At 36.4% G+C, this 11,092-nt stretch overlaps 2 protein-coding genes across 2 annotated transcripts in view; both read right to left on the reverse strand.

Annotated features, from left to right (window-relative positions):
* LOC141776377 (immunoglobulin lambda-1 light chain-like) overlaps positions 1-10,860 on the reverse strand; it is a 47,894-nt gene extending 37,034 nt beyond the window's left edge. Inside the window, exon 1 of the mRNA XM_074649896.1 lies at positions 10,224-10,860. Within this exon, the coding sequence (XP_074505997.1) occupies positions 10,224-10,530 (307 nt within the window). The 5' untranslated portion in view covers positions 10,531-10,860. The remainder of the gene's footprint in view (positions 1-10,223) is intronic.
* On the reverse strand, positions 4,958-10,213 carry LOC141776588 (immunoglobulin lambda-like polypeptide 1). The gene is made up of 5 exons (XM_074650292.1): positions 10,201-10,213; positions 9,257-9,367; positions 6,348-6,617; positions 6,141-6,215; positions 4,958-6,030 (listed from the first exon to the last, which is right to left on the reverse strand). The coding sequence occupies exons 1-5, from the start codon at positions 10,211-10,213 to the stop codon at positions 5,882-5,884; spliced, it is 618 nt and encodes a 205-aa protein (XP_074506393.1). The 3' UTR covers positions 4,958-5,881.
* Positions 10,861-11,092: the final 232 nt, after the last annotated feature.

The raw sequence follows: 11,092 nt of genomic DNA on the forward strand, positions 1-11,092 counted from the left end.
ATAGATCTTTCAGTACCCAATTAAAACAATGGATGATTAATACATGTCAGCACTAAACTCTCTTTCTGCTGCTTCTATGTAGATGTCCTGCTTGTCTGTAATGTTGTTTTATATCTATAAATGTCACTACTGTTTCTACTGCTTTTAACAACTGTGTGTCCTTTTACAACTTTTAAACTGCATGTCCTGTTTTATGTTTTTGTTCTGATGTATTTTAGGTTACCTTCTGTAACACTTTGGCCAGGAACAACAGATGAAAAATAGCCTTTTGACTTATTCTGGCATTGTTTATACCATGTGTATTTATTAATTAGCTCTGTCCCTTCACACATGAACTAAACTAAAGAACAAGGAAGATATGAATATAATCATACAGCTAAACAATGACAACAAAGCTGAACAAAGAGCAAATATATACACACAGCTCTTCTATACAAGTCAGTAGGTGTGGGTGTCCCACCAGGTTCAGTGCTGACCCCCTTTCATAACTGTGTCAGTGTGGATTTAAACCTCTACGCTGATGACACTGTTGTTTACACTCATGAACAAACAGCAGAGCTGCTTTGAAGATACAACTGCTATAAAATGATGACACCTCGGCTCCATCAGTCGGGATGAAGGCTGAATGTTAAATTTAACTTGGAACTAGTTTTATTTTCTAGATGAGACAAACTGTAAATCATTTCATTGAACATATTTTATGGATTTATTAACAATTAAAAAAAATCTATTTTCACCTTTAAAATAATGGTTAACTTTATATCAGTGTTTATTTAAGAAAACATATTTAACTTACTGTGCAAAAGAAATTTAAATATTTTGTGCAAAAGTGCATCATTTATGCTTTCACATATAAAAACACATGTAAAATAAAAACACTGTTGCCGTAGTATTAACTTTAATCATTCCAGAACATTAAGGAGTCTGTGAATTTAGTTCTCATGTTGAACATCAGAGTCTCATTTCTTTTAGCTTACTCCTCTCAGTTTGCTGCACTGTAACAAACAGAACAACTAACTCAATATTGACATGTTCCAGTCACAAGAGGCCAAAGCAGGAACACATTAAACATGTGGAGGCTGAATGGGGATTGAAGGAGAGGTTTGGAGCACTCAGAAGGGAGATGGACATAAACCTGAATGACCTCCTTTATTGTTTATTGTTTATTTATTTTGCACAAATTAAGACAACACAAACATAACAAATAAATAAATAAATAATATACAGTGAAGGAAGAGGCAGAAAACCCACTGGGTTTATCTGAAGACTTCACCTAGAGACAAGATTAATATACAGAAATAATATGACTACATAATAGTGATGACAAACAATTAGAACATGATATATATATAATAACAACAATAACAATAAATATGTCAAAAAAAGACAAGAAATGTGCGTGATGTGTGTAAGTGTATGGTTTGTGTTTGTGAGGGAGATATTGGTTTAAACATCCACATTGACTTCTGGACAATAGAAATCAAACATCACACTATGAGTGTGGTGATACATGGACAACATGAAGAAAAGCAATTACAAAACAGTAATTAAATGACCCTTTAAGCATCTTTTGAAACATTTAATAGATGAACAGTTTTATGATAGATGTGAAAAGCTACTTCATAATTTGGTTCCTCTAAATCTTATCAAAAACTGACCTCTACTAGTGAGGAGTTTAAGAGGATGAAGATCTAGAGACTGACGGGTTGAGTAAGAATGGACCTGAGAATTTGCTCTGAAACAACTGCTCAGGAATATTCCCACCAGAAAGTATCTTATAAATAAAAACACTTATGTGATAAATATTGATGTGATAAATAGTAAGAATGTGGAGTTTGTGAAATAGAGGAGCAGAGGAGATGTGTGACTCTGATCGAGTTGTAATCCTCACAAAACGTTTTTGGAGGAATAAATTAGACTGTGATAAAGAGTAAGGAGACAGTTTGTGGTGACAAGAGGACTAACCCTTCTTATTATACCAATAGATTGATTTATTTTCCTACTAACCCAGTCAATCTGTTCTCTCCAACTCGAGCTCTCATCAACAATCAATCACAGGAAGTTGGTAGTTTACTCTTGAGACATCTCAACAGACTCAATGTTAGATAAATCCTTAGAGTATGCCTCCTTTCCTCATTTATCATGTAAAGAGACAGTTGATGACAGCAGAGTGATGACAGGAATCCCCCCCACCAACAATGACTGTTATCACACTGACTGTAATGAAGCTGAAGGAAAGGGAGAGAGAAGGGTGCTAACTAAATCCCTTGACTCTTAACTTGTGATCTCACTGGTGGTGACTTTGCGGAGCATTATGAGTTGTTTTTGCGTTCCAGTGTGGACGGAGATATTTAGTTAAACGAAGGTCATGTGGACAGATTGTTTTAAACGGAGAGGATCAGTTCTTAGAAACATCTGTATAGGTGTAGACAGGGCCCAAAGCTGAGACTGAGAGTACTGAGCGCTGAAATCAAGCTGTAGTTCCTGGAATGATTGTTTAACCAGAGTGGATGGTTGTAACTGTCGTTGTGTTATTAATGTGAGACAGGCTGCAGAGCGGAAACCCACACAGCCGGTCTGCTGCAGGAAAGGAAGTGTTGATTCTCTGTCAACAGTTTTTTTATGAGTCCTAATAACCACTGAGAACAGATTCATATCTGCTGCTGTACACACTCATCAACTCCTCTTCCTCTCTGCAGCTCTTTGTCTTTCCTCTTGTTGTCTGGAAGCCTTTTTTCCACCGAGCCCTCCATCAACGGTTAACGTCTGCTTGGTCTCTTAAACCATCTGGTTGGAGGACCGTGGTCGTGCAAATAGATTAATGTTCAGGTTCAGCAGCTCTAAATGCTTTTTGATCAAATAGTCGTAGAAGTGAGGAGCTCCAGGAGCTGAACTCAGGAATTAAATCAGGAGCTTTAGATTGTTCCTGAGAGCATTTTCACAGCACAAAGAACTGTGAATATAAACCATTTAAAATCAGAAGCTATGTTGTCATGTCATTATTTGCAGTGAATTATTATTGATGCATATTAACAACATGCTCAATATTGAGTCAGTTGTTCTGTTTGTTACAGTGCAGCAAGTTTCTTTCATTATTAATTAAATCCACATCAAATATGTTCAATGAAATGATTTACAGTTTGTCTCAACTAGAAAATAAAACTAGTCCCAAGTTAAATTTAACATTCAGCCTTCATCCCGACTGATGGAGCCGAGGTGTCATCATTTTATAGCAGTTGTAGCTTCAAAGCAGCTCTGCTGTTTGTTCATGTGTGTAAACAACAGTGTCATCAGCGTAGAGCACGTGTCAAACTCAAGGCCCGCGGGCCGAATCCAGCATTTTATGCGGCCCGCCAGAGCTTGCAAAGAATATCATTTGCTTATCATACAATTCTATGCTGCATTACAGAAGTACGGTGTCCATAAACTACATGTTCCACAATGCATCTCGATTTTGTTACCTGCGCACTGAAGCGTCTCAGTATCAGCCGTTTCCAGCAGCGGCACTCTAGCAGAGTGATGTGGTCGCCAAAATGTCCAAGAGAAATGTTTGTGTGAATATATGCGTACAGGAAACAGCTGAACAATCAAGTGTGCACCCTTGGTCTCACTACTGAAAAACAGTTTAGGGGAGAGGGATATGTCGCAAGGTGTTTTAACTCCTTAGTGAATCAGGAAGGGAGTGGTGAAATGTTGGTGTGTGGCCTGGGGTTATGTGTGTGTGCGCTGCCCACCGTCAGTGACGGCTACTCCGTCACATTGTTGTACCATCGTTCTGCCGCTCTCAACTGTGACCAAAAAAAAAAAACTTTATTATTCACGTGAAAATTTTGATCTTTGATGGATGAGTAATGATGAGGGTTTCTTAATCTCATAAATTAATGGGATCTATGTTATAATAACACATGGAAATGTGAGTGTGTGTGTGTCCACATTCAGTATTTCTGTGTCTACGTACATGCATATATATCGATGCACAAGCATGTGTTTTTGTTACTGAACTCATTTTTTAAATAAATTGTACAATAGTTGTACACTTGAATGTCTGCTTGCAATAATTGTTCCTAGACTTCTGCTTTCAGATTTAGTTATTAATTAAGTTATTACTAAAACCAATAATAATCAAATGCAGAGGCAATTATGTAATATGATAAAGAGTAGATATATTTATATAGTCTTACAGTTACAACCGGCCCTTTGAGGGCAACTATAATGCTGATGTGGCCCGGGATGAAATTGAGTTTGACAGCCCTGGTGTAGAGGTTTACATCCACACTGACACAGTTATAAAAGGGGGTCAGCACTGAAACTGGTGGGACACCCACACCTACTGACTTGTATAGAAGAGCTGTGTGTATATATTTGCTCTTTGTTCAGCTTTGTTGTCATTGTCTAGCTGTATGCTTATATTCATGTCTTCCTTGTTCTTTAGTTTAGTTCATGTGTGAAGGGACAGAGCTAATTAATAAATACACATGGTATAAACAATGCCAGAATTAATCAAAAGGCTATTTTTCATCTGTTGTTCCTGGCCAAGGTCTTACAGAAGAAATCCTAAAATACATCAGAACAAAAACATAAAACAGGACATGCAGTTTAAAAGTTGTAAAAGGACACACAGTTGTTAAAAGCAGTAGAAACAGTAGTGACATTTATACATATAAAACGACATTACAGACAAGCAGGACATCTAGATAGAAGCAGCAAAAAGAGAGTTTAGTGCTGGCATGTATTAATCATCCATTGCTTTAATTGGGTAATGAAAGATCTATAGGTGTTTAGTTGTCTGATATGAATTGTAATTATATTCCACTCTCTTGGCGCTGTGTGAAAGTGTATTCAGAGCTACTAAAAACCAGAGTCACATCACTTGTAGGTGTCAACAAACACGGCCGACGACGTTGATTCTGTTTCTGATTATTTGCTATGAAGCCAAACTGAAATCCATAAACACAAGTATGTTTATAACACACAGACACTTTATTGAGAATGTTACACTGAATGAATTTGACAAATCTGACTCTGTATAATGTATTAAAAAGAAACACAAGAACAGAAAAACACTGTAAACAATCAAATATCTACCAGACAGCTAATGATTCATCTTAATGTTCTATTATTATACAAGTCACAATTAAAAGTGGAAATAAACAGCATCAAAATAACACTACACAGAATTTATACTGAGGAACTGTAAATATATGTGTGTGTGTGTGTGTGTGTGTGTGTGTGTGTGTGTGTGTGTGTGTGTGTGTGTGTGTGTGTGTGCGTGTGTGTGCGTGTGTGTGCGTGTGTGTGTGTATTTATATGTTTAGGATGACAGTATCTAACCTGCCTTAAAAAGATTTTACAACGTGCGAGAGGCCCAGGGTTCAAATCCCGGACGAGCCCCCAATTTGTCACAACCTGGCTCTCAAGGCCATGACAAATAGGAAGACACACCGTGGTGACGATAAAATCAATTTATTTATTTAACAAAAGTAGAGTAAATTATGCAGAACAAAAGGATTAAAAGGTATGGAGTGTGAATATCAGTAGTATCAGTAGTGTAAGGTGTGCATTGAGAATATAAATGGTGTGTGCATGTTGTAAAATGTATAAAACAAGCAAAAGATTAACCGAGGAGAACCTAAGGCCGCCACATGCCCAGCGATGGTGTCTGCGGGGAAAGAGAGAGAGAGAATGAGTCATGAGCCTAGGCTTTATAGGCTGGGAACACTGGGCCCAGGTGTTCCCAGAAGGCCCTAATGGCAGGTTAACAGGAACCCTACTATATAGGCGACAGCAGGGGTCGCCTCAACGTCATCATTGATATTTGTGAATAGTGATCAAAGTGATGAATGAGATGAATTGATGAGATTTGATGGTGAGAAAAGGCCAGTCAGTCAGCATGTGTGCAGTTGGTGGACGGTCCCTTGTTTCTGAGGATCATCAGCAGAGAGAGTCCACAGCAGTACACCAGACTCTTCACTATCAGCACTGTGTACAGCACACAGAGCAGCTTCACCTTGCACTGAGACTGGAAGGACACTGACACACACAGACAGACACACAGACACTTTAAATGATAGCATTGAAAATAAAAGGTGAAGTGCTGAAGGAAACATGGTGGTTGAAGGAGAGGCAGCAGGTGATCTTACAGTCAGCTTGCTGCAGAGCTGGCAGGTGTACTGGCTCTCTCTCTGGAGGACAGGAGGCTGCTGGAGCTGGAACCTCTGAAACACAAAAGGAGTGACATGTTTGGAGTTGCAGTGAGAAATGTCAGTCCTCTGCTCCTCTGCTCTCTTTGACAGCGTCTCCACATGAAGCTGAATCACTGCTGAACACAGTCAGCGAGCCTTCATTACCTTGTTCTGCTGGGGCCTCCACTGTGCCCCCCTCGTGGTGGACGTAGCAGCGGTATTTATACGTGCTGTTCTCTGGCTGACGGATCAGCAAGATGCCGGCGGTGCGTCCCGGCTCTCTGAGCTCCAGCTGCTCTCTTCGTCTTTTCCAGGAGAACTGGACCAGAGGAGGAAACATGGCTGAGGCCAGACACAGCAGGGAGCTCTTCCCCTCCAGGTGGGCTCTGGATGCTGCTGGGTACACGCTCACCACGGGCTTCACTACCGGCTCATCTGAAGGTTGACAGCAGCAACAAGCAGCACAGACACACATTGACACAGTCAGCTTACAGCACTGCACTGCATTCAGTGTGATCCTGGAAACTACATGGACTGTGATCACTAAACTACTCAGAGTTCACTACATACAGTCTACTGTATTCAGCTTCATATGGAACACACTCAGCATCTAATGGCAGCATGGGTTACAGAGCCGGTCCTGACCAATCTGGTGCCATAGGAAAGAGATCAGCCGGTGCCTCTCGCATCGCAGCCCATTCCACCACCAACCATTGTGTTCATACACTCACACAGAAACTACAGAGCTTCATGTTTTGACATTAAGCGATGCAGATCACACTCAAGAAAAACTGTGTAGCTCAAAATGATGGGGGGTGATGCTGCGGGCCACCCAGAACATACAGCCTATTTAATACACTATGTACTGATGATGTTGTGGGCTTTTTGTTATGTTTTGAAATAATAGTATTAAAATAATATTAGTAAAAAACAGTTAAAGTTATAAATTTAGATTTTTTTGTCTTCCCTCAATCGAGGCTCCCCTCTGGATAAAAGGAGACCCAGCATTCAGCTATACCACCTATGCCACGGGCCGGCTCTGATGGGTTATATGGGGACAAAAGAACATTATTTATTTAATAATTCTTTATTTCTATGTACAAACTTTATTCACTATAATTTCATAATAATTTGAAATTTGATTTCCTATATTAGGGATAATATACATATAATAAATGACATATTTACCTTCACATAGAATAGAGTCAAGTGACATTTAACAGATTACATTACATAGATCATAATACTGTATATATTTTACCACTGTACAGTATAGCAACAAACCTATAAATACATCAATAGTGTTTTTTAAATATTTTTTTTAACTTTTATACACAACTACAATGACGTGTTAAGATATATGACATGTGAATACAAAATGCTATTTAAAATAAGATTAAACCTTATTGATCCCCCTGGGGAAATTTAAATATAATATAATAACTTAATACACATATTATAATAAATTACTTATTACTACCACCATATACATCACTGTAATGGTTTAAGAAATAAATCAGTTCATCAATAATTTAATTACTTTCTTCATAACAAATTTAACTGAACTTTTAAAATAAATTATAGATTCACTTTCAAGTGAAATAGAGTTGTACTTTTTAAGATTATAATACGTATAATTTTAGTATAAATTAGTTTAAAATAGTATAAATAGTAAATAAATTTAGTATAATTGTCATAGTATATATATATTATGAAATTGACATATAATATAATATAATATAATATAATATAATATAATATAACAGGATTTGATGATATTAAAAGAAAGAATTATGAAAACAATTTTCATTTCATTTCTCATTAACTTAATACACATATTATAATAAATTAAACATTTATCTTCAGATAAAACACAATTATAAATTTAACTATTATAATATAGACCATATAACATATTTACCATCATATTCTTTATTCTAATTTCTAAAAACACAAAAATACGTTAATAGATTTTAACATTTTTCATAACAATTTTAATTTTAATACAAAACTACAATGATATATTAATAAATAATATAATATAATATAATATAATATAATATAATATAATATAATAGGAGATGAGAGTTTTTTATTCCTTTCACGTTAACTTAATACACATATTATAATAAATTACATATCACCATATACATCACTGAAATTACGAAATAAATAAATCAGTACATCAATTATTGAATTATTACTTTTTACTTACTTTTTTCATAACAATGTTAACTTAACTTTTTAAATACATTTTTTATTTACCTCCAAGTTAAATTGAGTGGTAATTTTAAAAATTTCAATTTGATTACATTTATATTTATATGTCTTATTATCTAATATCTTATTGATCCCCATGGGGAAATTAACAAGTAATGTAATATAATATAGTATAATATAATGTTAATTATTCGTATTAACTCTAATAGAGGAAAACAATTTTCCATTCCTTACCCAAATACACATATTATAATTAATTAATCATTTATCTTCACATAAATTACAATTGTAAATTTAACTATTATAATATATATAACATAGAAAATATTTACCATCATATACTTTACTCTAATTACTGAAGAAGCACAAATACATCAATAGTTTTTAATGTTTTTCATAACAATTTTAGCTTTTATACACGACTACCGTGTTACGTTAGATCAAATGTTAAACAGTAATATAATATAATATAATATAATATCATATCATATAATATAATATAATATAATATAATATAATACATAGTATTTACCACCATTTATTTTGTACTACATGAGGTATATTTATTCATTTAAAAATGATTTATTAATTTTCTATACAACATATTTAAAGTTATTCGCTTTTTATATTTCAACCTTTTTCTCTATAAATCAGTTTAATCTGCAGAAATAAAGAATAACTTGAGTTGTTCAGTGAGATTTAAACATCGTTTCAGCAATTATGAACCTTTTTAATGTAACAACAGCTGCATGGCTGCAAGAACTCACTACTAATGATGAAAAAACTAACTCATTAAAACACATTTTCAACTTGTTCAATAAAACAACTGAAGGAAGATGAATGTTTGTTCTTACCTGTTACATAAAGTTTAGTTCCAGAGCCAAAGATGTCGGGTACCCATCGTCCTCCTCCTCCCACAGTGAAACAGAGTAATACAAAAACCTGTCTGCTGTTGAGCGTGTCAGCTGAGGTGAACGAGTCCAAATGATGAAGCAGAATGATATTTCAGCTCCATGATGTGTTCCTCTAATGTTCATATTAACATGACTGTCTCTTCTTTTATTGTCTTTTTAGACACACTAGCAGAGTGTCTCCGTGGATCGTTGGTTCACACGTTCATGTTCCTCAGAGGATGAATCCTACTGACTTTGGTCAGGTTTTATCCAGCACCATCATCAGGTCACATTTTAAATTGTCCATTACTTTGATTTATGACGTCTGTGCATCAAATGACAGGACGCTTGGTGACACAGCCAGTGTGTGTTGAACTGTAGTCTTGTTTTCATTTGGAGCACAAAGAGTTGGTCTGGAAGGCTTTTATTGTGAAGGAGACACAGGAAGTGTTTGCATTAAGAGCAGATCAGCATTGTGAGGAGGAATAGACTTTATTCCTGCAGCAGGTCAAAGCAGAGGATTTGAATCTTCATCATAATGATGAAGCTTGTTGTTGTCTTCATCATTTTGATCATGTTGTTTTAATGTATGTTTTTAATCAGACGCTGCTTTTCAAAAAGGACTTCTTGATGTTTTGATCCATTTATTAGTCTGATGTCTTTAAATGATTTCATCCTTGTGCCTCTGTGCCACTAGTTTGTCCTCACTGTGTGGAACAACAATAAACCTGCTGCAATATCTGATAGAAATATGAATGAATATCAAATCTAATGAATCCCTCAGTTCAGTGTGTGTGTGACTGTGGCTGAGATGGAGGTGAAATATGTGAACCTGGGCTGTGGTTTACTGCTCTCTTCCTGTCACAACCACTGTTTGACATCTGTTCCTCTGATGGTTTTTGTACAGGCTGCAGGCATCATTTATCACTGTGGAGAGTATAACAGGAGCAGTAGTAGGAGGCTGAATGACTGAGTTTAACCTTCTGGATCTCCAACTCACAGCCGTTCTGTTTATTCACAGCTGAGAAATCATCTTTCTGAGGATGATTGAAACCTGACTCTATTTCACCATCTGTCTTATCAATAGCCAGAATCAATGTGAATGTTTCTGTGTCTCTCTTCTGGTACCAGTATACATAATCACCGCCACACTGGTCAGTTCGACAGCTGAAGGAAACATTCCCACCAACTCTCCTGGTCAATGTTAAATCATCCTGAATCAGCTCTGCTGCCATGGCAACCAGCGCTGTAGAGAGACAGACAGGTAGATGAAGGTGAGTGTGACAGTGTTTGTTACAGGTGGACTTTGTTGGCTCCTGATTGGCTGGAAACACTCACCTGAACACAGACAGCACAGAGCAGCAGCTGGGAGGAAAAGCATTGTGTGCAGTGGTGTTTCCTCTGGTGAACCTGGGGAGAAGTGGCGCTCTGATGCAGCTGAGGCCAAACAAGGACGAGCTGTGAGATCAGACGAGGGCCACGTGGTTCCTGAAGGCTCCTCACACCTCCCATCAGCCCCTGCGGTGGACAGATAACGCTGCTGTCTGACAACTGCAGACATGTTGACTCGTTCTAGAAGGAAAAGCAAAGTTACTACTAACGTACTAAAAATAAAGATTAGAACAGTTACAGGAGTTTATTGTATGTATTATGTACTTACTTATGTATAATACAATATATAAATAAATACAAAATAAATAAATAAAAAAATATAAAAATGGAACTCAATTAACAAAACAATGACAGATATTGTCCAGAAACCCTCACAGTTATTTATGTATAATGTAGTATATTTAC

The sequence above is a fragment of the Sebastes fasciatus genome, chromosome 11, assembly GCF_043250625.1.
Source record: "Sebastes fasciatus isolate fSebFas1 chromosome 11, fSebFas1.pri, whole genome shotgun sequence".
Lineage (NCBI taxonomy): Eukaryota > Metazoa > Chordata > Actinopteri > Perciformes > Sebastidae > Sebastes > Sebastes fasciatus.